The 26,800-nt window shown below is 44.6% G+C and overlaps 10 protein-coding genes across 10 annotated transcripts, besides 3 other annotated features; 7 read left to right on the forward strand and 3 right to left on the reverse strand.

Annotated features, from left to right (window-relative positions):
* Positions 1–199: 199 nt before the first annotated feature.
* On the forward strand, positions 200–2,338 carry ACLA_068000 (replication factor A subunit protein RFA1; the record flags this gene model as incomplete). Its single annotated transcript, XM_001275198.1, has 6 exons — positions 200–243; positions 348–499; positions 557–647; positions 697–1,231; positions 1,285–2,180; positions 2,245–2,338. 6 exons carry the CDS (start codon positions 200–202, stop codon positions 2,336–2,338), a joined length of 1,812 nt encoding a protein of 603 aa, XP_001275199.1.
* Positions 2,339–3,290: 952 nt separating this feature from the next.
* Positions 3,291–3,317: a microsatellite.
* Positions 3,318–3,532: 215 nt separating this feature from the next.
* Positions 3,533–5,172, forward strand: dbp3 (RNA-dependent ATPase DBP3; the record flags this gene model as incomplete). Its single annotated transcript, XM_001275199.1, has 3 exons — positions 3,533–4,815; positions 4,869–4,940; positions 5,016–5,172. The coding sequence occupies 3 exons, from the start codon at positions 3,533–3,535 to the stop codon at positions 5,170–5,172; spliced, it is 1,512 nt and encodes a 503-aa protein (XP_001275200.1).
* Positions 5,173–5,174: 2 nt separating this feature from the next.
* Positions 5,175–6,656, reverse strand: ACLA_068020 (Rft domain protein; the record flags this gene model as incomplete). Its single annotated transcript, XM_001275200.1, has 3 exons — positions 5,175–5,265; positions 5,315–6,154; positions 6,208–6,656. 3 exons carry the CDS (start codon positions 6,654–6,656, stop codon positions 5,175–5,177), a joined length of 1,380 nt encoding a protein of 459 aa, XP_001275201.1.
* Positions 6,657–7,618: 962 nt separating this feature from the next.
* Positions 7,619–8,786, reverse strand: ACLA_068030 (OST3/OST6 family protein; the record flags this gene model as incomplete). Its single annotated transcript, XM_001275201.1, has 4 exons — positions 7,619–7,800; positions 7,868–8,223; positions 8,283–8,380; positions 8,442–8,786. 4 exons carry the CDS (start codon positions 8,784–8,786, stop codon positions 7,619–7,621), a joined length of 981 nt encoding a protein of 326 aa, XP_001275202.1.
* A 708-nt stretch (positions 8,787–9,494) lies between these two features.
* On the forward strand, positions 9,495–11,069 carry ACLA_068040 (uncharacterized protein; the record flags this gene model as incomplete). Its single annotated transcript, XM_001275202.1, has 2 exons — positions 9,495–9,779; positions 9,837–11,069. The coding sequence occupies 2 exons, from the start codon at positions 9,495–9,497 to the stop codon at positions 11,067–11,069; spliced, it is 1,518 nt and encodes a 505-aa protein (XP_001275203.1).
* A 1,200-nt stretch (positions 11,070–12,269) lies between these two features.
* On the forward strand, positions 12,270–13,473 carry ACLA_068050 (21S rRNA (uridine(2791)-2'-O)-methyltransferase MRM2; the record flags this gene model as incomplete). Its single annotated transcript, XM_001275203.1, has 5 exons — positions 12,270–12,449; positions 12,517–12,567; positions 12,628–12,654; positions 12,709–13,146; positions 13,198–13,473. The coding sequence occupies 5 exons, from the start codon at positions 12,270–12,272 to the stop codon at positions 13,471–13,473; spliced, it is 972 nt and encodes a 323-aa protein (XP_001275204.1).
* Positions 13,474–13,591: 118 nt separating this feature from the next.
* ACLA_068060 (putative autophagy ubiquitin-activating enzyme ApgG) lies at positions 13,592–16,157 on the reverse strand (the record flags this gene model as incomplete). Its single annotated transcript, XM_001275204.1, has 7 exons — positions 13,592–13,672; positions 13,791–14,153; positions 14,205–14,672; positions 14,734–14,878; positions 14,942–15,699; positions 15,756–15,864; positions 15,967–16,157. The coding sequence occupies 7 exons, from the start codon at positions 16,155–16,157 to the stop codon at positions 13,592–13,594; spliced, it is 2,115 nt and encodes a 704-aa protein (XP_001275205.1).
* Positions 16,158–17,695: 1,538 nt separating this feature from the next.
* Positions 17,696–18,341, forward strand: ACLA_068070 (deoxycytidine monophosphate deaminase; the record flags this gene model as incomplete). The annotated part of the gene is made up of 4 exons (XM_001275205.1): positions 17,696–17,837; positions 17,913–18,045; positions 18,100–18,187; positions 18,240–18,341. 4 exons carry the CDS (start codon positions 17,696–17,698, stop codon positions 18,339–18,341), a joined length of 465 nt encoding a protein of 154 aa, XP_001275206.1.
* Positions 18,342–18,851: 510 nt separating this feature from the next.
* Positions 18,852–18,919: a microsatellite.
* Positions 18,852–18,920: a microsatellite.
* A 2,104-nt stretch (positions 18,921–21,024) lies between these two features.
* On the forward strand, positions 21,025–22,798 carry ACLA_068080 (imidazoleglycerol-phosphate synthase; the record flags this gene model as incomplete). Its single annotated transcript, XM_001275206.1, has 3 exons — positions 21,025–21,147; positions 21,217–22,656; positions 22,706–22,798. The coding sequence occupies 3 exons, from the start codon at positions 21,025–21,027 to the stop codon at positions 22,796–22,798; spliced, it is 1,656 nt and encodes a 551-aa protein (XP_001275207.1).
* A 1,080-nt stretch (positions 22,799–23,878) lies between these two features.
* On the forward strand, positions 23,879–26,005 carry ACLA_068090 (cleavage polyadenylation factor subunit MPE1; the record flags this gene model as incomplete). Its single annotated transcript, XM_001275207.1, has 4 exons — positions 23,879–24,050; positions 24,162–24,462; positions 24,520–24,620; positions 24,684–26,005. The coding sequence occupies 4 exons, from the start codon at positions 23,879–23,881 to the stop codon at positions 26,003–26,005; spliced, it is 1,896 nt and encodes a 631-aa protein (XP_001275208.1).
* Positions 26,006–26,800: the final 795 nt, after the last annotated feature.

Genomic DNA, 26,800 nt, shown 5'->3' on the forward strand with positions numbered 1-26,800 from the left:
CGCCTTTTTGATCCATCCTTCTCAACACACTACAAAGTGCTCATGGTTGAATGTGAGCAAGTCGGCAGCATCTTCAGACTTTGAGATCTGGTCATTTCATTCTACTAAAACAACGATCCCCTCTTCTCCGAGCTACCTTTATTTTCTCTCTTTTTTTCTATTAAACTTCCCTTTTAAACAACTCGCCTTGAGTCCCGTCATGGCTTTAGATGCTGCTTCCCAAGTCTCAGTTGGGGCACTCAGGTATGTTATCCTCCTTGCTACTTCCTGAAGCACCCGCTATATCTTAATCTGTATCACCTTTGAAAGGAAGAAACACGCGGAGAGATCTGCTGACACTTAAACAGTGCCATTTTTGACGAAAGGAATCCGCAGGTTCAGGAACCGATCGTTCAGTGTGTCCAGATCAAGCCATTGCCTCCCCAGCCGAACCATCCAGAGCGCTACAGGGCTGTGTTTAGTGATATCACGAACTATGTTCAAACTATGCTCGCAACCCGTGAGTGATAATGGCCGTACTTTGGGAAAACTTATCTTAATGATATTCCATCTCCAGAAGCAAATCACTTTGTGACCAGTGGCATGCTTAAAAAGGGGTGTTTTGTCCGGTTGAAGTCATTTCAAGCAAACTCTGTTAAAGGGAAAAAGTCTGGACCCAAAAATCTTAAATATGGAATTCAACTAACAGACATACAGGATTCTCATCATCTTAGATCTCGAAGTTTTGCAAGAATTAGGTGAGGCAGAGAAGATTGGGGAACCGAAGCCACTGGAAAATAAATCGGACGTGGAGGAGAAGCCTCAACCCACTACAATATCTAGCAATGGATTTTACGGCTCTAAGATCCAACCGCAACGAGTGGAATCTGGAGTACAGCCTACACGTTCTCCGTTGGCTTCAACTCATGCGACCATATACCCAATCGAGTACATTTCGCCTTTCTCAAACAAGTGGACGATCAAGGCGCGATGCACAAGCAAATCGACCATCAAAACTTGGCATAATAGGAACTCGGAGGGGAGACTATTCAGCGTTAACTTACTTGATGATAGTGGCGAAATTCGGGCAACAGGCTTCAATGAACAGTGCGACATGTTATACGACGTTTTCCAGGAAGGCGGTGTGTATTACATATCAACCCCTTGCAGGGTCCAGATCGCCAAGAAGCAGTTTACCAACTTGAACAATGACTATGAAATCACATTTGAAAGGGGCACCGTTGTTGAAAAGGTCAGCAAACGCACGATTGGAGTTTTAGCAGTTTGACTCACACCTCAATCTAGGCAGAGGACCAAAGTGATGTTCCTCAAGTTCGTTTCAATTTCACAACTGTTGGTGATCTGCAATCTGTGGAGAAAGATACGACCATCGACGTTGTTGGTGTGCTGAAAGAGGTTGGAGAGATTTCCCAAATCGTGTCAAAATCGACCAATAAACCGTACGACAAGCGCGAGCTCACACTAGTCGACAGCTCGGGGTTCTCCGTTCGATTGACTGTATGGGGTACGACGGCTCTGAATTTCAGCGCCACTCCTGAGTCCGTTATCGCTTTTAAAGGCGTGAAGGTATCTGATTTTGGAGGGAGAAGCCTGAGTCTTTTAAGCTCCGGGTCCATGACAATTGATCCAGACATAGAAGAGGCCCATCGACTCAAAGGCTGGTATGACGCTCAAGGCAGACATGAGACATTCTCTTCACATGCCTCAATGTCCAGTGCGTCATCGTCCGCAGGTAAATTGGACCGTTTCAAGACAGTTGCACAAATACGCGAGGAGCAACTAGGGATGTCTGATGAGGCAGCATATTTCTCGTGCAGAGCAACTGTCATCTACATAAAACAGGATACCATCTGCTATCCCGCTTGTCTTTCCCAGGGGTGCAATAAAAAGGTCACAGAACTTGATCCCGGACAGTGGCGGTGTGAAAGTTGCGACAAAACCCATCTCCGCCCAGAGTATCGTTACATTATGCTCATCAATGTCAGCGATCACACTGGTCAGCTCTGGCTCAGCTGCTTTGATGAGGTTGGAAGGCAATTGCTAGGTATATCTGCGGATGAATTGATGGACATGCGCCAAAGCGAGAGCAACCTTGCTGGTGAAGTTTTCCAGGAAGCCAATTGCCGAACGTGGAATTTTAGATGTCGTGCTAAGCTTGATCACTATGGAGATCAACCACGGTAAGATTCAGATCACAAGTTGAGGCGTGGAATGTCTACAAGGCTAACGAGGTTTTCTGGTCAGCATCCGTTATCAGGTGTCATCGGCGAAAGCCATCAATTATTCGGAAGAGGCGTCTCGTCTTATGAATCTGATACAATCGTATAACCTCTCTTGACAGTGCTCTAATGGAGTTTAGATTGCCATTCTGCTGGCGGCCCTTGTTTTTACATTGACTTGAATTCTGTCTCAAGTATGATAGATTGCAAATCTTGACAATCAAAGGCTCGTTAATGATAAGGGACAGCCATGATGGCGATTCCAACACTTCCGTTCCCCCATTATCCTTGGCCTGGTGAATGAATATGAGTCTTTTAGACATTAGACATGTTAGCTTGGAGAAAGGCCAACCCGATGTGTATTTTAGGAGGTCAATATTGGCATGACAGATTTGAGGGAGAGGCTGGTTGTCGGGACCTTTGGATGTTGGAGTGATCCTTTCAATGCCGGCCTAAGTACCATCCAATTCCTGAAGATGTATATTGTACTTATAGTGGCTCTAACTCGTTCCAACCTAGCGGAAGTAGAGAACTACATATATCCAGATAGTTCGATGGTTCCCCAACTAGTTGTTTGTCGAGCCCATAGAGTTTCTCCTGCATCTCATCTCTCCAGATGCTACACAAATCTATGTACCCCTTTCTAGAGAAAATAGCTCGGTTGACTACGATTACCAGCTAATACTTATGGAGTTTTTTTTATTTAAACAGCAAGCGGTTGGCATGATAAGGAGTTCTGGGAGGAGCATGGCATCTAAGAGATCATCCGGTTCTTTCTGTATGGAACTTTGTTTTTCATTCCATGATTTCTATTACTCTAGCCAGGTGGGCGCCCTGCTGGTTATGGCTAGCTTCAGGATTTTATGTACATATCGTATTTTACATTCATGGACAATATCTAGCTTAGGTAATAGGCTGTGTATCATGCTGTATTAGGTATCAAATCCATGGGTACTTATGTCCATAACGGAATACACTCTGTACCTGTACTGTGTAAGGCTGTAACTTATAGGTTAATTCTATCCGTAAATAAGTCATTTTTAACTTTTCACTTAACTTTTTTTTTTGTTTTCTTTCTCTCTCTCTCTCTCTCTCTCTTTTTTTTTTCCCCTTTGTGGTTCAAGTGGTTCACCTTTCACTCTTGAAGTCTCTCATCATCTCATCCTTGCTCTTCAAACCCAGTTTAAATCTCTTATTATCCGACATCTCCTCAAGGAAAGGTAAAATAGCCTAGTTGAAGCTTTACACCGATTATTTACTGCTCCACTGCTTTATCGACAAGCCTCAGAGTTCAAGAAACAAGCGAAGACGTCATGGGCAAGCGCGTCAGCCACAATGAAGGCGCTGATCGGCGGCCAAAGAAGAAGGCAAAGAATGAGAAGCCCGAAAAAGAAACCATGGAATCTCCTGCGGCAGATGTGACAGTTGATTTTGGCTCGAAATCAGACGCTACATATGTCCAGTCGCAAGTTTTGAGCGATATGCCTCAATCAGAGATAGATCAATTCCTCGCGACACATTCCATCAAGGTTACCGACACATCAGATGCCCCGGCTGTTCGCCCAATCATCTCGTTCTCTCATCTTCCTAGCTGTGATAGCAAGCTCTATTCTTCGCTGAGCTCCTTCGCCTCGCCTACACCTATTCAGTCTGCAACTTGGCCACTATTATTTGCTGGCCGCGATGTCATAGGCATTGCAGAGACTGGAAGTGGGAAGACTCTAGCGTTTGGCTTACCTTGTCTCAAAAAGATCTTGGATTCGGGGAAAATCAAGTTTAAGAATGCCCGGCCTGCAGCGGTGATAATCTCACCAACCAGAGAGCTTGCGATGCAAATTTACGATCAAATCTCGAAATACGCAGGATCTATTGGCATCAAAGCAACTTGTATATTTGGGGGTGTAAAAAAAGACGAGCAGCGAGAGGCTTTGAAGAGTGCAGCTATTGTCGTTGCCACACCTGGTAGGCTGAAAGATCTGCAGAACGATGGTTCTGTGGACTTGGGAAAAGTCAAGTACCTAGTCTTAGACGAGGCAGATCGGATGCTGGATAAGGGATTCGAGCAGGATATAAAAGATATCATTAGCTCCACTCCAGACTCAAAGCGCCAGACCGTGATGTTCACTGCAACTTGGCCTCCTAGTGTCAGAGATCTAGCAGCCACCTTCATGACCTCAGCTGTGACCGTCACCATTGGCGGAGACCCTTCGGCCGACCCGCGTGCTAATACAAGGATCAAACAAACGGTCGAAGTCGTCCAGTCGCATGACAAAGAATACAGGCTTGTGCAGTTACTCAGTGAAAATCAGAGAGGGGCTGCAGCGCTTGACAAGGTTTTGGTATTTTGTTTATACAAGAAGGAGGCAATGCGTGTTGAGAGGCTCCTTCGGAACAAGAACTTCAAAGTTGCAGGTATCCATGGCGATTTGAATCAGCACGAAAGATTCAAAAGTTTGGATGCGTTTAAATCAGGGGCTGCTACCGTGCTAGTTGCAACTGATGTCGCGGCACGTGGTCTCGACATACCATCTGTCAAGTTGGTCATCAACGTCACTTTCCCTTTGACGGTCGAGGATTATGTACATCGTATTGGACGGTAGGTGGAAAAGCTCTCATTCGACCGAATTAGGTTAACGTTATCGATAACAGAACTGGACGTGCTGGAGCCGAAGGTCGCGCCATTACCCTGTTCACCGAAACTGATAAAGCTCAGTCTGGCGCGTAAGTATCCAAATTCTTCTTCTAACCTATCAAGGTGTGGCTTTTGAAGTAGAAACGTTTGCTGATATATTACAGATTGATCAATGTTCTGAAAGCTGCGAAACAAGAGGTGCCTCAAGAATTGCTTAAATTCGGAACAACGGTAAAAAAGAAGCAGCACGGTGCTTACGGCGCGTTCTTCAAAGAAGCTGACTCTGGAAAATCGGCGACAAAAATTGTTTTTGATGATTAGTATCACTGTGCTTTGTGAGTTGAGATTACAGGCTTGCGGATCTGGCGAAACCTAAAATACAGTGTTTTCAGGTAATTTCTCTCAAGATATAGACTGTAAGGTATGTTAGAGCAAATATTGGGATATAAAGTGCTTGACTTACATGAAAAAGCCGTAAAGAGCACTGAAGATTGTCCCTTGTACCAATCCACTTAAACTCCGATCAAACAAACCCGGGCTAGTGATCGTGATAGCGGTCATCAAAGAGCCAGCGACATATGTGTAGGGACTGAGGCTGAACTCGGCAATTCCCATGTGGTTCTCATATTGACGAAAATAACGTTTGATAAACGACAGGCTCCAGATGATACGCACTGTCATATTGACCATATTGGCGTACACCAAGCCACGGGCGCCCAAGTTGCCAATACTCAGGAAAGTGTAAGCCGCCAAGGCAAAACATGCCGAGAATGCCCCCATCCAACCGGTCTGTGCTCGAAGCTCTGACCCAGTCGCAACTGACGACACAAAGGCCTCGGTTATCCCGTTGAATGCTAGGAAAGGTATATATAAGCAGTAGAGAGAAAGCAAACGATCCACTTCAGGAATAGTCCATCTCCTACCACCAAAGGCGTGAAGCACCTGCGGAACCATGACCGGTCCCAAAGGAAATATGAGAGCAGATAGGACACCATATGCTCTCAATACATCGATTAAATGCATCCTAGCCGGTTTGAGATTGTGCGCTTCGCCTGCACTGAGTAGCGATGAGAAAAGGGTGCGGGAGCTCTCCTCAATGGGCTGGAAAAGTATGCGTGCTACAAGACCGCCATAATTAGAAGCAAGAGAGTATACACCTTGATCCTCCAAGGTTGATATTGCCGCAAGCATCATGGTATCGCCCTGAGTGAGCAAATGTTTTATCACTGATTGAAAAAAGACATTGGCAGAAAGCGAGACCAACTCGACTGAAAACATGCCCGCGATATAGCCAGATTTGTCACTTTGTAACAGTCATTAAACCAAGCTCATGGTCATAGAAAAGACTCTACGTACCTTGTCTTTATTCGGGTGAGCAGGAAGGAGAACCGTGTGCGGCTCGGGGCAGACGCGATGGCCCCAGAATAACCGCAAAGAAGCACCAAAGAGTAGGCGATATGGCCAAGGGCGAATGGGAGGATACCGATGTCGTAGCCATTCCAAGATGCCCATGCGAATATGCCACATGTCGTGATGCTCTTGGCAAATGCTGCTACCATCTCGACAATTGCCCGTATCTTGTAGAGCATACAATGCTGGACTACGGCAAAGAAGGGTTCAGTACTGAGCTCTAAAACCGACGCGATACTTGTTAGAACCACACTTTCGCGGTAAAAATGTGTCCGGGAAACTTTCTCAGAGGCGAATCGTGTGTAGGATGCGCCGAGCAGTGTAGTTACCGGAATCCCAATTCCCAGACTGAGGTACGCCATGTTCACCACCGACTGAGTTGCCATAGACTCCATTCGAGTTTCTTTGGAGGATTCTATGCGTAACTTCTCTGTGGTGGCGTCGGGAACTGATGGAGTCGGCTGTCTTTGGATTGCTAATCGGACTGCCTCCCTAGAGAAGTACAATACTGTGACCATGAACAAGTCAAGTTGAGCTGCGATCCCAACAGTTGCTGGTGACAGATTCCTCAGTACCAGCTGATTCGCAGCAAATGTGCATAGTCGTGAAACCACTTGGATCATAACGAGCAGTGTTGTCCTAGAGGCTGTAGATCCCGACCACCTTCTAGCATGATGTTTGTTTGAATCAGACATGGTGATATAGATGTGGCACCTTCCAGATTGTTCCAAATGAGGTTCTCCTCATGCATCCTCAGCCTTTGTGTGTATTGTGTGTTTTAATTCGAACATGCAAATAGCAGTGATAGGTACTTCTGTAATCAGAAGGGATGGAGCCACAGATAGTGGTCTATGTCCTAGTGGTATAAAATAGAATGGAGAAAGTTATTCTTTTGCCAGGTTGAGGTATCTAGTAGTCACTAGTCCGAAGTACTCCGTAATCTATTTTTATGCACTTTGTCCTTATCTTATCGTCTAGAAATACCTTGTTAACTCAGAACTTATGAGAGGAACAGGAACCATGTGATCATTCTAGACCACTTGAACCAACAATTTGGCGAATGATAAGATAGGATTCATAAACTACTACAGAGTACAAGGCACTAATTTCATTGTTTGAACTGAGATATGCAGCAAACTAAATGATATGATGATTGACCATCTCACAAGCCAGTCAATGTAAATGTGCTTTTTAGACATGTTTGGGCAGTAAGCTGGCCATGGAAGGGTTGAACAAGCACACTGCCATGAACTGCAACGACTGACCACGGCTGAAGCCGGAAATTGATATTTGCGATCATGTCAGAGATCCAATCTTCTGAGCAAATAAAGATTCACAAGATGATCATGTCGCAAAATCAAAATGGAGGCAGAAAAAATGGATATCCACCATTTTTCACCTTGAAAACATTGAGGAGGAAACTGTACATACACAGCAATACACCTCCCCAAATTATAACAGCCAATTGCTGTGCCTTCTTGTCTGCCATGCGAGGAACTTTCATAGAAAGAGCGATTGTTGCAAAGGACAGGACAGCATCTTCGGTGATCGGATATTATCAGTTTAGGGGGCATCTATTTGACGTTCCAATTGGGAGAAGACTCACAAACAGCAGCAACAATCTGCGTTTCCATTCCAAATTGGTTGGAGAATCCACCCGCGAAATAGCTGATACCACCCTTGCCATCACCAACGACGTATGGGACTTTACGAATATGGTTAAACATGTGGCCACTGGTAAACAAGAGAATGGCAATCAGACTGAAGCCAGCCCAGAGATTCCGATTTGTTATAATAGGCAAGACGTAGGGAGACAGAACACTGAACAATGTCACTAGTCCCATGAGAATTGTGACGGCAGAGACGATTCGCATGTAGTTGACTGGGCGACTGAGGGACGGCTTGGGGCCTTCTGGAAGGTGCCTATTAATCCAGCTGTAAAGTTGTTCGGCGGAAATTGGTCTGGAGAAGATTTTTGCTTTCAGTGATTACCTCCACGAACAGGGTTAACGAAACCTTACCCACTGAAGTCAAACCTCAACGGTGCATCGTCGACTTTTGCGAAAGGACCAACTGTAGGAGGAAACATGAGCAGCACCGGTGCAGTTTGAAGCATCAGCTGTTACCCCAACCGATCAGCCAAACCCACGTCGCACAATCTAGAACTGTCCAAACCATACCTTCTGAAAAGTCTCTTTACCATTGCTAAAGTCCAGAGTAGCGAGCAGCAATTTGAGCTCATCTGGCCTGGGTCCCTTATTCCAACTCTGCGCGATAAGCTCCCACTCTGGTTGAAATTCGCGGCAAAGGACACAGCCATAGCGAGCATCTGTGGCAGTCAGAAGGACCGCGACATGGTAGTCACGGGGCTTTGAAGTTAAGTCATTATATGTCTTATCCGTCAATTCAATTGGCGCGACGCGAGACATCGACTTGTACTTTTCATATTTATCGGAACTTGGAGAAGTGCCAAGCGCACTGGATGCGATGCAGAGGATGGACGTGATAAGGACAGGGAGTTTCATTCTCTGCAACGTGTATAGGTGGCTGGTTGATGGTTCTGACAAAGTCCGCTTCAAATGATGAAAAAGAAAGTGCCAACGTAGGACAAGTAGGCCGCAATGAACTCGACGAAAGTCTCCAAACCAGGTGATGAATACAGAATTGGTGCTTGGTATTTTCGGTAGATAGTACCTTGGTAACAATCTATCTTGTAGAATAAGTGAAATGACAGGGTATCACCTCAAGCATCTGCAAGAGTCCAGGTGTCCACTACTCTCCTTACACATTACACAGTGCTACTACTAGTACTCCATAGTGACGGCTTGGTACTTGGTAGCACATACTTTAGGAGGCTCCTTCTACTATGAAGTATCCACTACGGATTAATAAATAGAAGTACTTCTCTAGCCGCTGGTTTAGTTTTTCCGACCAAGAAACGCGTTCGCGGTACACGTTATTCGCTACTCTCATATCATAAGAGTGACAGGCCAGGAGTATCTTCTATTGTATATCTTGTGGTTGGATACCATCTCAGCTTCGGTGTCTCACTCTTCTGCTGAAGCAAGTTTTCTTGGCCTTGTCAACCATCACTACCTCAGTACATCTTCCCTTATCTATGGTCCACATGTCAAAGTAATTCCTGGCATGATGGCAACAACATATAATCTTGATGATGTATGTCCACTACCATTTTAAACAGACTTGGAACTCACTCAAATCACCAGTGTGAAATGGCCCTCGCCACAGCGCACTTCGAGCGAGAATATGATCGAACAACGCAGCAGACTATGCATTTCTTAGAAGTTGACCGAGGCCGAATAAAAGACATGCAGCAGCTGCTCTTGCAGTTTGAAAACGAGAATTTGCAGATACAGCTAGATCAGGCCAACCAAGAGCTGGTAAAAAATCGAGAAACTGAATCACAACTTCGTCTGCGGCTCAATCACAGTCAGAATGAAGTGGATCGCTTAAACAATACCCTGCATGTCTCATCATATGAGATTGACAACCTGCGTGTAGGTGCAATATACTCTTTGGACCTGTTGATGAACTTCCTCCTAATGGTATGATAGAACGAGTTAGCATCACTGAGCAACGCTGCCTCCGAGACCACTAAAATGATGGACGAGAATGTTCGTCTTTCTAGAGAATTGGCCAGTCTGCGTTCAGAAATAGAACGTATGAGACGGCATGATACTTCCCTCCAGAACATTGTCGCCGAGAAACAGGCACTGACACGGCAGCTCAGCACGATTGAAGAACAATATGAGAACGAAAAGCGCGCTCACGAACGCACTCAGTCTCGAGAGACACGCCAGGCAGAGGAGATTGTGATGCTGTCATCGAAACTCGAGCAAAAATGCAAGCAACTCGCAGAGCAAACAGAGGCGCTGGAGCTTCAGAGTCGCAGTGCACGTCATCAAATCCTTGAAAGTGATGCTCAACGTGTTGCTCTGGAAGAGAAGCTTGTAAACTTAAATCGGAAATTACGACTAATTAAATATCAATCTCAAGAAGCTCAGAGTGATTCTCACCAGCAGCGCCTCGCTTCGAAAACAACTGTGACCTCCGAGTCTCTTGCGAAACCTCGCGCTGCCCCACTCCAGCGATCAGCCCCCCAGCTCATTCCCGAAATGACTATTGCAACTCCGGGGGCCATACAGCCTCGTAACAAGGGTAAACAACCGTCAGCGTTACCTGGCGACAAATCATCCTTCTCGATCACACCGTTTCTGAAACGCGCAGGCGCGCTTCAGGATACCCCGAGCAGCTCAGACGATGATCTAAATGAACTGCGCACAGTCGCCGGGGGTGCACACACGCCAGAAAAAACCTTCGCCGATAGAACGGGACTGGCTGATAATGCTGCTCTCGGGCGACAAGAGGATGGCAGGATGTCGTCATCCGGCGATGAACTGCGTCCTATAAACATCAAAAAGCCCGGCCGAAAGCATTTCAAAACCAAGGCAACGAGAACATTACCGATAAAGCCACAGTCTCCTCATTCGAGTGATGAGATCCTGACACAAGGCGTGAGTCTTTCTCTCGACCACGCTCCTGAAATTCCCCAGAACAGGCCAAAGAAGCGCAAGTTGGCATATCAACGAGATAAAAACCTGCTAGCAATGGATGAAGATTTGGATATCCTTGAGGTTAGAAAACCAGGACGTAAGCTTGCTTTTGGATCTGGACCCAATCTTTCTGATGGTTCACAGCTGGGTGCCCAGTCCAGTATGCCGCAAACCCTTGGTTTTGGCCCTTCAACAGAATTCTCGCCTCTGAAAAAGGATCGAAAGAGGTTTTAGGCCTTGCAGGGTACCAATCCACTCAACGGCTACTCTTAGTATGATACCCATTGCTCAAATTTCAGCATACAGTGCCTTCACATAAGTTCTAAGGCTTGATCTTCGGGTCCCCTTCTACGTAAGCTAGCTTACTAGTTAGAATATCATACGGAACGTCGCTCGGTAAGCTCTTTGAACTGCATATGTCCAACAGGGTGTAATCACGGCGCCTGGGGTTTTAAGTTAAAACTTTTATAGTATCTGTAATACTACCTATCTATCGGAACGCTTCAGGTCAGCGTAAAAGTTTTGCCCATGTAAGGAAGGTATGCAAATCAAGAAGTTACTTTATGACCATCAGAGATAGAGGTGATACCTCTTGAATATGAGCTAAGTGGGTGCACGCTTCAAGGCATATGCGTATAAACTTGTATATAATTAGCTTACGGTTACCTTGATATTAAACTTACATGCACAGACATCCAGCATGAAAGTGATTTAAGAATAGAGCTACTTTTTATGCTTCTTTCTTCTTTCTTCTCTCTTTTCCGGGTTGGATATGGAGATGTATGAATATTCACATTATTAGGCTTGGTAGCTATTAGAAGATGCTATGGTGGTTGAGCAATTTTATATTCCTCATTAATCTTGTATGCGGTAGTATTTTTATGTTAACCTAAGGCATTGCCCTAAGCTATAGCAGACCAATATCCGTACATACCTAGGTAGACACTATTATCTAAATAGTGTTCATCGACCCTCAAAGCCTGGGTCTTTGAACTTGGCGCCAGGTACACCGTGTTTTATACTGAGCTTCTGTGCTCAACTACTTGCCGTTCCGTAACCTGAGTTCGGTCACCCTTGAGCTTTGACTCTATAATCGAGGCAAAATGTCGCAGGTTATTGTAAGTATCCTTACAGGACCATAATCTGCCTTCTACAATTTCAGAACTGAAATCCGCAAATTTGCGACGTCGCGTCATACCTCTCATGTATCCCAAATTCCCCATGTCATATAGATTGTGGAGTACATAATCAGTATAGTGTCCAAAGCAGACACGTGCAGGTCCACGCGAGGGAAAAACTTCATTCACTAATTATTGATTTGCTTCAAGTTATGTCTATCTAGTTATATACCGAGCACCAAAACTTATTTTCTACATCTTCATTTCATAACCCATTTGGTATAACTTATAATAACACGTAAGAAGACTTAGCAACATGTTCTATTTATCATACTTCAATAGGACTAGAAAGGTTCAGTTGCATGATATAAATACTCTTATATTTAGGAGGCATTCATCCTCAAAGAGATGGCAGGCACGTCAGCTTAGAGATCAGTTCACAAAAGCTGCAGCAGTGCAAGGATTAAAGAGTCGAGCTGCATTCAAATTATTACAGGTATCCATGCTATTTACTTTGCGCCATCTGTTGTCCCATGCTTGTCTACTCACCATCACGCACTTAGATTGATGAGAAGTACCGCATATTCAAGAACGGGCAAACAGTTGTTGACCTGGTAAAGACTCTCATTGCATGCAAAGTTGAATATCACGCTGAAAACATCCATTTTCCACAGGGATACGCTCCGGGCTCGTGGTCTCAGGTTCGCCCTTGATTTTACAACGAAAATTGGACAAAGCCTCTAACTCTTTTGCAGGTGGCTGCAACTCGTACCCAGCCAAATGGACGGGTTCTCGGCGTGGATATAATTCCAGCACAACCACCCAAAGGTGTCTCTACAATACAAGGCAACTTTTTAGACCCCGAGATCCAGGCCTACGTCCAAGAGTTCTTGCGGGACCCCCAAAGGGGCAGACCACGCGCCCTCGGCCAATTTCCGGCTGCTATGCACCACAATCAAGTATTGATTTCAACGACTATCAACAATTCTCTCTTGGGCGAGAGGTCCGAGGCGGATCTGAGGATTGATTCTCAGAATGACCATGCATCAGGAAGGACTGTAGACGTGGTTCTAAGTGATATGTCAGCACCCTGGTATCAAACCACTGGGTTCTGGAAGAGAAGTTTAAGTGACCCTTATAATAGGATGATGAACACAAGCGGCATGAGCTTCCGAGACCACGCTGGTTCAATGGTAAACAACTCCAGACACCAAAATCTATATCACTTGAGCTGACTTGGCAAGGATCTTTGCCGTGCTGCATTGCGATTCAGCTATGACACTCTGAAGGCTGGGGGTCACTTCGTGTGCAAGTTCTATCAAGGAGCAGAAGACAAAGACTTAGAAAAACAACTCAAGGCACTCTTTCAAAAAGTTCACAGGATCAAACCAGAGTCTTCGCGCACTGTAAGCGCCCAAAAGCTCCAAAGAAAGTTGGCACTGTTATGTACTAATTTCTTTTGGGGTAGGAATCCAAAGAAGCGTTCTTTGTTGGTCTTGATAGAAAGTACGATGCGCTAAAAGACGAAGTGTTCAAGCTCATGTGAAGGTGTCGGTGTCTGACAAGGACCTATCATCTGCGGTGTTGTGCATTTCTCCTAGCTCTGGTGCGTACAAGGTCGATCTACGATCATAGATCTTAGATGATTTCTTCGCCCTCATTCTCAAAGGACTCGTCCCATTCGATATCATCAGCTGTTGCCTCTGCTCTCAGTTGGACCTAATATCATGTTAATGATTTATCCAGGTCCCAAGCCAGAGAAAGGATAGTGAACGTTGAAAGGGGACAAGGAGACAATAGAAGGGTCGCGGGAGAGAGAAACAATGGTTTGACTAACCTCCTTCAGGCCGCTTATTTCCTCCACATAACCAGTCTCATTTAGAGCTTTTTGTACAAAAGCCCAACCTTGCTCCTTGTAAGCGCCAATAACATTCTCTGAGCAGGCGCTGCAGCAATTGTAGCTCTTCCCTATCACGGGAATGTTCTCAAACGATGACAGAAATCCTCTGATTTGATGTGGCACAAGGCCCAGCGGATGAGAACCCCGGTCGTCATTCTTCGAGGCTGGTGCTGGTGCTGCGCCACCTTGGGGGTGTTGCAGAACCGAAACAAGGAGCTCAACCAAGAGGGCCGATGCTATGGCGGCTATACCTGGTCGAGTGACGGTGCATTGCTGATCAAGTGTCTGATCCTTTACGGACTTATCAAAAGAGTCAGTCGCATTTCAGTGCCGTTTTTGGATATGACTTACGTTCATCGGTGCGACTACGTCATTGCAGAAATAGCATCCCAGCTCCGAGCTTGGATCCGCATCGTTCTTCATACCATGTCGCATGACGACGAAGGAATCAAAGCCAAGAGCTGCATTCATCACGATCTTGGAGGCTGCTTTACCCATGACCGTCGGGAGCCAGCGCGATTCTCTTGTATCCATAAGAAGAAAGATGACATCATGTTCATCGATCAAGCCCTTGAGAACTTCAAATTCCTTCCGGGTCTTCTCTGTGTCGATAATTGGGTGGCCGGCCATCGGCACTGATAGAACATGTCCTGTGGCTTCGACCCCAGGGTATATCTCTGACAATGCTTGTGCAGCTCTAGGGGCTTTTCTAGCTCCCCCTTCCAGGCAGTCAGAAAAATTGAAAAGTGGCTGCCTCACCGGATTCGAAAATGATACATTTCCATTGTCCACAAAAGTTATCTTTCTGACTCCCCAGGCCTGTCATTACTCTCAGTGTTTGTAACATATCAATGATTGTTAGCAGTTCAAATGAGCATACCATTAGATTTCGAGCGACATAGCTTCCCAAAGTGCCTGCCCCAAGTAAAAGGCATTTAGTATGCTTGATCCTTTCAAGATCAAGTGCTGGGCTGATCCGCCATTTCATGAGTTTCAGGTTGAGATCAACGGACTGGTCTGCCAACCTGGCCATAGAAACGTAGGGTTAGATGATATATGTCGTCTGAAGCTACGCAACACAGACTTACCTCCTGGGGTCCAGATATTCTGTGAGATCCACTAATCTCCCTGTAAGCTTTCCGGCCGTGTTACGCTCCCAGCCGGTTACTTTCGGCATGTCATTGATCGCAGTCTCTAATGGAGCCTGTTCCTTCTGCTTCATCGTTAATATCATACTGCGGCCCTTTCCGCGTATGGTATCACGATATCTCAGGATTTGTACTCTTTGCAAGCCCCATCGTTGCTTCACAAGCACCAGCAGATTTCTTAGCATCCAGCCTGGCGCATTATCAAAGTTTGATGGATCCACAAAACCAAGAAAGCAGTCGTCGGAATCTGCATCTTCAAAAAACCCGCTTTCATAAGCCGCCAGCGAATCTATCTCCCAAATGTGGTCGCTTATCCGTGGGGAAGGATTATTGATATTTCTGGCATCTCCTTCAATGTTTGGACCAACGTTGTCACCGGATGTGCGGGACCTCTTAGCGAGAAAAAAACCTCGTTCATGGGCACGAACGCCGCGGGCCCAGGCCTGAACGGCTTCCGAGAGTGTCGAATCTTCGGCACTGGACAAAAACGCCAGCGCCTCGCTTCTCGTTTGGATGTGAGATTCAACCCCCTTGGAAGTGACTGTGTCAGGAGTCCAAGGGGGCTCTGAGTGGAGTGCAGGGAATGCAAACCAGTAATGAAACTTGTACTTTTTGAGATCGGCATATGATAGAATTATGAAGGAGGACAACAAGGAGGGACACAAGTAGATGCTGCCATCCTCTATTGCATTCCATATCTTGAACGAATCTAATCAGCATGACTCGATACAACAAAGGCATGGCAAATGCTGACCATCTTTCCGGCCTGTTGGAGAACCTGCGATTTATCTATGTTCCGATATTCTTCAATGGTATTGAGATTCTTGATGGTCCCCTCGGCTCTGTAGTAGCCAGCCGGCACTCTGGATTGATTCTCGATCAGGGATCACAATCATAATCACTGCATAATAAGATGATACACGATGGAGACTCTGGAAACAGAGGGTTGTAGGCAGTAAACTCACTCATCGCTGATCAAGGCATTTCCGTGTATCTGCATCCGACAAGAGTTATTTGGCGGGTCTGCAGGACGTAGTTCGTACAACCCCAATACTTTGCGGGCAGAGTCATCGAGTTTGTCCCGGTTGATTTTCAGCGAAGCTAGAGCCGTATAGAACGGAAGCTCTATATCTGAAGCAAATGGCGCGTACTGCATATTGTATGAATTCCACTGTTTGCTCAAAACTTGGGCGTTCTCGCGGATGTGTTGAGGAGCCAGTTGTATTCTAATGAGGGGTAGCTTCTGTTGCAGAGTGAAAGACTTCGATCATTATTATATTTTTAATTGTTGATCGACACTTTCCTCCACGCGACTCCAGAAGCGAGTAATGAGGCTTAGGAATGGCGTTTATGAGCATGTACTGTCTTCTAAGTACCTAGAGTAGCTGTAGCTTTGGAGGTAGGGGCAGGAGGACGAGTCGATAACTATCTCCGTACCCCTCACGGTCCCTAGTCATCTTGGCTTACCTACTACCCAGGTATCTGAGGGACCACGAGACCCTATCACTCGACTATATGTACCTAACGTACGTATCACTATTCGAATTACTTTGTGGATACTATCTAATAACTCCCAATATCACAGGAGATAGATTGGACACCAAGGACTAGAATCTAGATAAGGTAGATACTATGTTAACTACTCCGTGCTGGCTGGACCAAGGCCATCTGTGCATGGAAGAATATGGTCTTGTGGAGACTACTGGAGAGCCATTTTATTGCTGGTGGATCGTCTGATATGCTAACCAAGGTAGTATGCTTCTCCAATAATGGTCAACTGGCCAAACCAAATCTTTCAGTCGTATCTCTCGAACTGATCAAACAAAATCATCACCTGGCCCAGAATTTTTATCTCGGTCACTAATTTATTGTTTATTGCCGCGTTATGATCTTGTCTTTCTCCTCTCCACCTGGATTTCTTCATTTCTCTGCAACAGATAAAGGATGTTAATTGGCTTATGCGGAGGTCAGCTGAGATTTTTTTCTCTATCATTGTTGATTCTTGTAGGGGAGTACATCAAGCCAAACAGCTACTAATATCTGTGTGAGGAAAGGAATATGCTCGGGCAAGCATGCCATTGCACAATATCTTATTGAACATCATAAATTCCAGCTCCTGGAGTTGAGTGGTAGACGCTATCCTCAGATAGCCGATGAGCCGGATGATGATCTTCGTTTACAAGCTTCAGAAATCCGCAGGCGGGGAGATGGTTCCTCAGCGGAGTTTGAGTTCGAAAGTGCTGAAACGCTCCTAGACTTTGCAACAAAGAGATGGCAGGAGTGTTGGGTGACCACTGATATCTGGGATGCTGTCACCATAGATCGCTTTCTTCAACGCCCGTTCTTCCTTCTCGTAAGTGTTGATGCTCCTGTCAGCCTTCGATGGAAGCGCTTCACAGATAGGTAAGTCCCAATCAACAGCGATTACTGTCGCAAATGAACATCGCAAAGACCGGCTGTTAACATTGCGCTAGATGCAAAAGGCGACAGCTCCATCCGCCGGTGCTCGAGAAATTCGTTCTCTGGAATGACCGACATCTCTATGATAAGGACATCGGTCGTGCCTACCTGACTGACCGCGCCCATGTGCGCTTGTTCAACTCATCTTCTTCGCTGCAAGACTTGCATGCTGCTCTAAAGGCCGTGGATCTTGCTGATGATCAACGCTTGCGCCCAAATTGGGATCAGTATTTCATGCAATTGGCTGCACTTGCAGCGCAGAGGAGTAATTGCATGAAGAGAAGAGTAGGCTGTGTACTTGTCCGTGAGCGCCGTGTAATCAGCACCGGATACAACGGTACCCCTCGACATCTCACCAACTGTAATGAGGGCGGATGTATGGAACCCCTGGACTTACATTTTCTTTCTTTCGCATCTTTGCGCACTTGACTGGTAACTTACGGATCTGTAGGTCCACGATGTAATCGTGGCGAAAGAGGGGGCGTTGGCCTATCGACTTGCCTTTGTCTCCACGCTGAAGAAAACGCCTTGCTGGAGGCTGGCAGGGAACGCATACGCGAAGGCTCAATACTCTATTGCGATACGTGAGTCTTCCCTGCTCTGTTGATTGCGATCCGCAGTACTAACCACAACACTAGGTGCCCTTGCTTAACTTGCACTGTCAAGATCGCTCAAGTTGGTATTTCGGAAGTCGTTTATTCCCAGGGATATAATATGGATCAAGAAGTTTGTTTTGAAAGCTTCATTGAAAAGATATCCCAGCTAACTAGGGAAACAGAGTGCTGCAATCTTAAAGGCCGCTGGAGTATGCCTGAGGCAGTTCTCCCCAGTGAGTCACATATTACAAAAATCAATAGTGACCCATGCTAACATGGAATAACAGCCTCGGAACGGGCTCATATACCTTCAAAGTCCTGACGCCACATCTCAGAGTCGATGATTATCTGATCGCGATGGTCTCACGTAGACAATTTGCTTCTAAAACATTGATTATATGTTCTTATGGGCAGCTACAAAGTCCAATGGATGTTTTACCTGCCAATATCTTTCTCTTCTTTGAGCAATATTGTTACAAATCTATCAGTACCTACTGATACAGTGCGGGAGTTTACCTATTATACTCCAAACAAGTTCTTTGTGTAGTACCAGTTCCCTATGTTATGTACAGAGGTGTGGTGCAAAAGTATCTGGGCTGCTAGTAAAATTAAATGTAATAGTTTTACATAGCTTATACACTAAATTTACTAGGAAGAGCTATTGATCAACTATCTTCTCTAGTTCTTCTAGTTTCATTAATTTCTTACTGCTAGACTTATACTAATTTGAAGCTATTCACAACCCCTTTTCTCTATCAAAATAGATTTAACAGAGCATTCAGCCCACCTTAGTAGCCTGCCTACCTGCCTGCCTACCTGCCTGCCTGCCTGCCTACCTCCCTGCCTGCCTGCCTGCCTGCCTGTGAATCTCTGTGCTGTACACCCTGAAATCTACAGAAAAGGAAGCTAAAGATGTGTATTACTTATTTAGATACTATATATACTTAAGCCCTTACCTTACTAACTATAAATATTAATATTAGAATAGTAAGGAGCTCTCTTTAGCTTCCTACTTAGATAATTTATAACTAGGTTAAAAAGGCTATAGATTATAACTATAAATCAGAGATTAATCTATATATCTTCCCTAAATATATATAAGATAGGAAGTGTACAGGCTACCCTAAGGAGATTACTAAAGCTACTAAGTAGGCTATCCTTAAATTAATAAGAAAGGATTAAAATAAGTATAAAAAATTATTTAAAATACTTATATTTAAAGTTAGTATCTCTTATTTTACTATTTTATATATCCTAAAGAAGCATAGGCTTAAGATAGTAAAAATAACTATAAAGCTAGATCTAACTAATAAAATAAAATAAAAAAGACTTCTCTTTTATCTTACCTATAAAAATTAGATAATTAAAGATTAGAAAAATATAATATTTATAGATAAAACCTCTATCTCTCTAGGGCAGCAGTATAAAGCCCTATAAGTCTAGTATATAAATAAGAAGAGAGATAATTCTACTATTATATATTAATAATAGAAGGGAAGTAGTAATTTTATAGTATAAGAAGTATTCTTTTATAATAAGAAAGGACCTCTTTATATCTAAGCTCTAGAGATAGCTTAAGATAAGAGGCTTACTTAGCTAAAGATAGAAGCTTTAAATTAGGAGCTTAAGCCTATATAAAAGACTAAATAGAAGATAAAAGTTATCTTAGTATATCTAAAGCTTCAGAATAATAAGATACCTAGCTATCTACCTAAGTAGAAGTAGAATAAGAAGAATGAGCTACTTATATAAGATTTAAAAGATAGTATTAACTAGTATAGATATTATAAGATAAGTATTTCTTTTTCTATTAATTTTACTAAGAAAAAGATACTAATTAGTTAAATCTTATATCTATCTAGGAAGTCCTTATCCCTAAGCTAATACCTTTTACTAAAGAATGCACCTCTATATAACTAAATATAATTATTTTTAAAGATTTAGCTCTAGCTTATTATTACTATTTCTAGTAGATAGTCTATTAGCTTTATAAGGTTAAGAAGATCCTTAACTAACTAAGGAATTTACTAAATCTAAATACTATTAAGCTAGCCTAGCTATAGCTTAAATAATATATAACTTCTTAAGGAGCTCCCTATAATAAGAAGATAGGGAAAGAGGCCTAGATAAAGATATAGAATAAGCTCTTATAGAAGTATATTTAATAGTGGATTAAGTATCTAATCTATTATATAGAGCTTATTATTTAGCTAGAAGGAGGGAATAAGTATAAGGAAGGCTATATAGATAAAGATAATTAAAATTAGAAAGGCTATAGGCAAAAGGGGAAGCTTTCTATAAGATAGGATCTCTTATCTCTTAAAATTCCCTAAGATATAAGCTTTTATTAGTGTGAATAGCTTTAGATTTAATTATTTTATCTATCCAGAGAAATATCTTATCTATAGAGCTTTTCAGTAGAATCTATTAAAGTTAACTCCTATATAAATTACTATGTGTTGTGACTTACCTTAATTTTATAGCTAAGCTTACTAGCAGCCTGGATACTTTTGCACCACACCTCCATACATCCAGGCAGATGCGATGAAACAAGTGAATGAGTTATACATATATTTCTCTACTTTCTGTCATTACCTGGTTAACTTGAGATTCTTGAGAGGAATGTACACCTTCCTTATCCAACTGAAGCTTACCTTAATACTTAGGTACCTTAGGTTGTCATCTACTTTCACATTATCCAATCATCACTTTGTTCAAACATGGCGGTTTTCCACCCGCCGGCAGAAAAAGCCCCAAAAATGGAGGGGGAAAAAATGAGAGAGAAGGGTATGACTCAGCGTGTCATCCATCCATAGTGGGGTGAAAGATTGAAGGCAATGATAAATAACTACTTCTTCCCTCAATTTCTCTCTTATCCAAGATTCGAAAGTCCGGCAGAAGGAGTTTAAGAATCCGATTCTTTAACGGGCCATTACCTATTGCGCGGCAAGGTACCAAGTTGCCATCATGCCCACCGTTCATCTGCTTGACTATGTTGCAGGGAATGTCAGGTCGCTAGTGAATGCAATCAATAAAGTTGGCTTTGAGGTCGAATGGATCACATCGCCAGCTGATATAAAAAATGCCGAGGTGCGCTTCTAACTCCATTGCGATATATTCTATGCCGTTAGATATGTCAGGACTGATACGAAATCGCAGAGACTCGTGGTCCCTGGGGTTGGCCATTTTGGCCATTGCCTTTCCCAGCTTTCCGAAGGCGGCTACCTTGAACCGATCAAACAGCATGTAGAGTCGGGCAAACCTATCATGGGAATCTGTGTTGGCCTACAGGCCCTTTTCGAGGGCTCCGAAGAAGACCCCGACGTCCCTGGCTTGGGAATTGTCCCTATGCGAATGAAAAAATTCAACGCCGACACGAAGAGTGTGCCTCACATCGGCTGGAACTCTGCTCTTAATACGAGTTCGGAAAGTCAGACCTTTTATGGTTTAAACCCGGAGAGCAAGTATTACTACGTCCATTCATATGCCGCCCTCTATCAACCTGGTGTGCTCGAGAAAGATGGTTGGTCAGTTGCTACCGCTACATACGGCGACCAGGAGTTTATTGGCGCCATTGCACGGGGAAACATATTTGCAACGCAGTTTCACCCCGAGAAAAGTGGACAGGCTGGACTACGGACCCTCCGGGCTTTTTTGAATGGGGATAGATCTCAACCGATTGGAGAAGTATGTTCGGGTGAGAAGCCAAAGGGTGATGGACTCACGCGAAGGATTATCGCCTGTCTCGATGTCCGTACGAATGACGATGGTGATCTTGTCGTTACCAAAGGTGATCAGTACGACGTCCGAGAGAAGGTCGGTATGGGTGCTGGTGGCCAGGTAAGAAACCTCGGGAAACCGGTTGACATGGCAAAGAGATATTATGAGCAAGGCGCGGATGAGGTCACGTTCCTCAATATCACATCCTTCCGAAACTGCCCGGTCGCAGACACACCAATGCTGGAAATTCTGAGGAGGACTTCGGAGACCGTCTTCGTTCCCCTGACTATCGGAGGAGGCATCAGGGACACTGTTGATCCAGACGGCACCCGCATCTCCGCTCTCGATGTGGCCACGATGTATTTCAAGTCTGGTGCTGATAAAGTTAGTATTGGATCAGATGCCGTCATTGCAGCTGAACAGTACTATACATCTGGCGAGAAATTGACGGGCGAGACTGCTATAGAGACGATCTCCAAGGCTTATGGAAACCAAGCCGTGGTCGTGAGCGTTGATCCCAAACGAGTCTATGTGTCAGATCCCAGTGACACCAAGCACCATACGATCAGGACAAAGTACCCGAACTCTGCAGGACAAAGCTATTGCTGGTATCAGTGCACGGTGAAAGGCGGAAGAGAAACTCGAGACTTGGATGTCCGGCAGCTGGCTAGAGCCGTGGAGGCAATGGGCGCGGGCGAAATCCTCTTGAATTGCATTGATAAGGACGGAAGCAATAGTGGATTTGACTTGGAGCTGATTGATGATGTCAAGGGTGCCATCAAAATCCCCGTAATTGCATCAAGCGGGGCAGGTGTGCCTAAACACTTCGAAGATGTCTTTAGGTATACAACAACAGACGCGGCTTTAGGTGCTGGAATGGTATGCATGGTCCCCTTCCTCCTTTCTTCACAAGCTGATGCAGTTATAGTTCCATCGTGGCGAATACACAGTGGGACAGGTCAAGGAACACCTTCAAAATGAAGGGTTCTTAGTTCGCAACTTTGAGGCTGGTCCTAATTAGAAGCATGCGAGGAGATATCACGGATTGTGCACTCTGCTCTGAGACTTAGTTGTGGTACAGCCACCAACTAAAAACGTCCTGTAAGAGTAGATGCTCCCAGATATAGAAATGTCTGTAAATATAAGCATAACTTGTCAATGTAGAATTTACTTCAACGACGTCATTTCCAAATCTATCGAAGGAGTCATGCTCTTGAATATAGTGAATTACTTTGTAGAGTGGAATGGAAGAGTTGACGTGAACCGTGACCGGAGAAAGTCAGCTGACCTGGAAAGCATTTACCGCCTTAGCATATGACTTCAAATTCATATGGGTACATCCACACATCTGTATACTCTTCACTCCCTGGTTACTCTTGAGATAATTACGGCCGCACTCCGTTTTCCACGCGGAGAAAGAAGCGATTTTAAATTAGCCCTTTGATATCTTACCCTGATTCGGATGGGTTGACTATCTACGACTTTGCTACCTTGACTTTTCCAGACAAGCTCGTGGACGCCACCATCAAGTCGAACACCTTCGTCCAACTTCAGCAAATAAATCACTAAGTTCATCAAAAACAGACGCCAGGTATCCGTGGATTTCTCAATTCAGGCTCAATCATTCAACCTTTCTTAGATACTTAGCCAGGAGATAATTCAAGTGTGAGCTCGAGTTGCAGGAGCAAGTGGGCCTGTGTCAGTAATTTTATTGATGGATTGACAGAAGCCCTGCTTTCTACTCAGCTCACTACATTCGCTCCAAGATATCGGCTTGTCGATTGTCTCTCAATCTGGCCCTGGCTTGTCCATGTGCTCTGGTTTGCGCATTTAGCGCTCGATTCCTGTCAGCTCCGAATTTAACTTGACTCCGAGCATTATTGCTCTCTCAACTCCCGTCACTTGATCTCTGGACTTTTCCTTTGAAGAGAGGATTCTTAGAGTCATCATCTGTCATTTGGCGATCTGCCACCTCTTACAGTGTCGCTTTCTTACCGTGGTTCTTGTCACTTGTATTCTTCAGTCTGAAGAAAGTGGTACCCCTTTTAATTTTGATCTAATTACATTCACAAACACACTTTCTGGACGCGCAATCAATACAATGTCATCCTCTGTTCACTTCAAGTTCAAATCTCAAAAAGAACCTTCAAGGGTAACTTTTGATGGAACTGGTATCTCTGTTTTCGAATTGAAACGTGAAATTATCAATCAGAGTAGACTGGGTGATGGGACAGATTTTGAATTATCTATATACAATGAGGATACAGGCGAAGGTAAGCTCTGCAGCTCCATATTCATGGATTTGATTCGGTTAGGAGGACAGACCAGCAAGAGGAAGGATTAGACGGTGGAAGAAGAAAGCCTCAGTACTGACTTTTCGGCAGAGTATGATGATGACACTACAATCATTCCACGATCTACCTCTGTCATAGCTCGAAGGTTACCTGCCGCGCGACCTGGTAAAGGTGGTGCTGCGCGCTATGTCTCTGGGAAAATGCCGGTCAATGCCCGCAACGTACCCCGGACTGATGTTCCAATGTCGACTAGAGTGACATCAAGCTCGAACAATACCGTTAGCAACAGTGTTTTGGAACTCAATAATGCCCAGACCGAAGAAGAGAAGATCAATGCGCTCTTTAATTTGCAGGCCAACCAGTGGAAAGAGCAACAGCAGGAGATGGCAAAGTACGTCCATATCCACAAATCATACGGCTCATGCAATTTATACTAAAATACTGTTAGTGCCACGCCTGTGCCATTCGGTCGTGGAAGGGGCAAGCCTGTCAACGTTCCCGACCACCCTCCGCCTCCCGGGTATCTCTGCTATCGATGTCGAGAAAAGGGTAAGAAAGATTTCTATCTCCAATTTGAACAAGCTGGGTTCAGTAACTGACTTGGCTATTAAGGCCATTGGATTCAAGCATGCCCGACGAATAATGATCCCAAATTCGATGGTAAATACCGAGTAAAGCGGTCTACGGGGATTCCCCGGTCTCTTCAGACTAAGGTAGAAAAACCGGAATCGCTGGCATTGGATGGATCGAATGAAGATCTCAGAAATACAGGTGTCATGGTCAATGCAGATGGTGATTTCGTCATTGCAAAGCCAGACAAAGCAGCTTGGGAATTGTACCAGGAAAAAGTCAAAGCATCCTCGGCAGCGGCAGCTGAAGCAGCGGCAGCAGAATACAGCAAAGAATTGCAATCCTGGGGTTTGGAGTGCCCAATTGATAAGCGAATGTTTCTAGAGCCCACTAAGACACCATGCTGCCAGCGAACTTATTGCAATGATTGTATTACCAATGCATTGATTGAAACTGATTTTGTTTGCCCCGGCTGTGCAACGGAGGGCGTTTTACTCGACAACCTTTCTGTGGACGACGACGCTATCTCGAAAATTAAAGCCTTTGAAATTGAAAAAGCAGATTCGAGAAGAGAAAAAGAAAAAGCATTGACGACGCCTGATAGTCAAATCGATTGTAAAGGGTCTGATTCAGAGAAACATGCCGCGACACATGCAGAACCTCTTTCGCCGTCGTCAGTCAACAGTGCAGCGAATACAACTTCAAAGAAGCGACCAGCTGAAGATCATCCTCCAAACACTGACCTCGGCCATTCACACATGGATGTCTCAAAGAAACAGAAGGCGGAACCTATCACTGAATTGCCAACTGAGCCCGCGGATTCACAGGCCAAGAGCACCTCTAATGAAACCACATTCCCACTCAATCAACAAATGCCTCCTGGTTTTGCATTTATGCAGTCACAGAACATGTCAGGTATGCCCTTTGCCCACGCCGGGTATATTAACGGAGGAATGGGGTTCATGAACCCCATGGGCCTTCCAACAAATGGGTTTCCGAATGCCATGAATCAAGCATGGAATCCCATGAGCACAATGGGGTTTGATCCACTTCAAACCGGGATGTATGGCAATCAGCCAAATGGGGCGGCGGATGCCTATGGTCAAGCGAATATGTATAGCAACATGGGCAATCCATCCATGCAGGTACTACCCATGAACCAGATGGCAGGCTCAATGCCACAGAATGCTGGCTTTCAATCCCAGGGACCAGGCATGGGTCACTTCTCGAACCAGCAACGGACCTCATTCAGCTCACCATTCGCCAGAGAAGAAGATTCGCCGTACTTTCGCCAACCCGTCAATCCCCAGCGGCACCAGGGAAGACACCGAAGAATAAGACCGAGTGATTACCGTGAGTTATGAGGAGAGTATTGCGAGATACATGTATACTGCCGGCGCTCAAGTCCAGTCATAACCGGTCCTGCATTTTTTTGCATCTTAGCTTGTCATGTCACATGATATGATTCCATCAACCTCTCAGACCTTTCTATGAATATATCTTCTATCCATGTGTGGGCGTGCGGCTTGCTCACTCTTTTGTCTGTCATCTCTTTTTCCATACCTCTCTTTCATTTCCTTTAGTTCTTGTATCCCCTTTCTGTATCTGGCGAGCGCAGTGCTGATCGTCTTAAATCAAGTGACTCAATACCTGTATTTACCCCTCATGTGGTCTAGCAAGTACACAGCAGAAACAGAGACGAAGATAGGCAAAGACTCGAGTATTCCCTATGCAGTATTCGCATGCTTCCCGAAATTGCCTTACTGAATGAGTATCAATCATTATACTGAGCGTCTCAGACGACCATCGCAACTATTTGGGGGACAGACGGATAGTAAACAGTTATATCCAGATGATCTATCCAACTTTGTAGTAGGTCCTATAAATAGTACGAAGTTATGTACCTGCCTATTATATCAATTCAATACTTATCTTATTGTTGGGCATTCATTGGCTATACCTAGGTTCATCTGTCTTCTCATCCTCGTGTCCTCATTTCCTGTTCATCATCTGTTTAAAAGGGAAAGACGAAGGAAGCCGGGCCATATTTCAACAACAATTTCTGTAACTGCGAGCGAAGAAGTGATGTCGGGGTACCTTTAGGTGAGTGGTGAATATGTAATACTGTAATTTGGGGATTTGGTGCTAGGTACGGAGTA

The sequence above is a fragment of the Aspergillus clavatus genome, genomic scaffold, assembly GCF_000002715.2.
Source record: "Aspergillus clavatus NRRL 1 1099423829791 genomic scaffold, whole genome shotgun sequence".
NCBI classification, from domain to species: Eukaryota; Fungi; Ascomycota; class Eurotiomycetes; order Eurotiales; family Aspergillaceae; genus Aspergillus; species Aspergillus clavatus.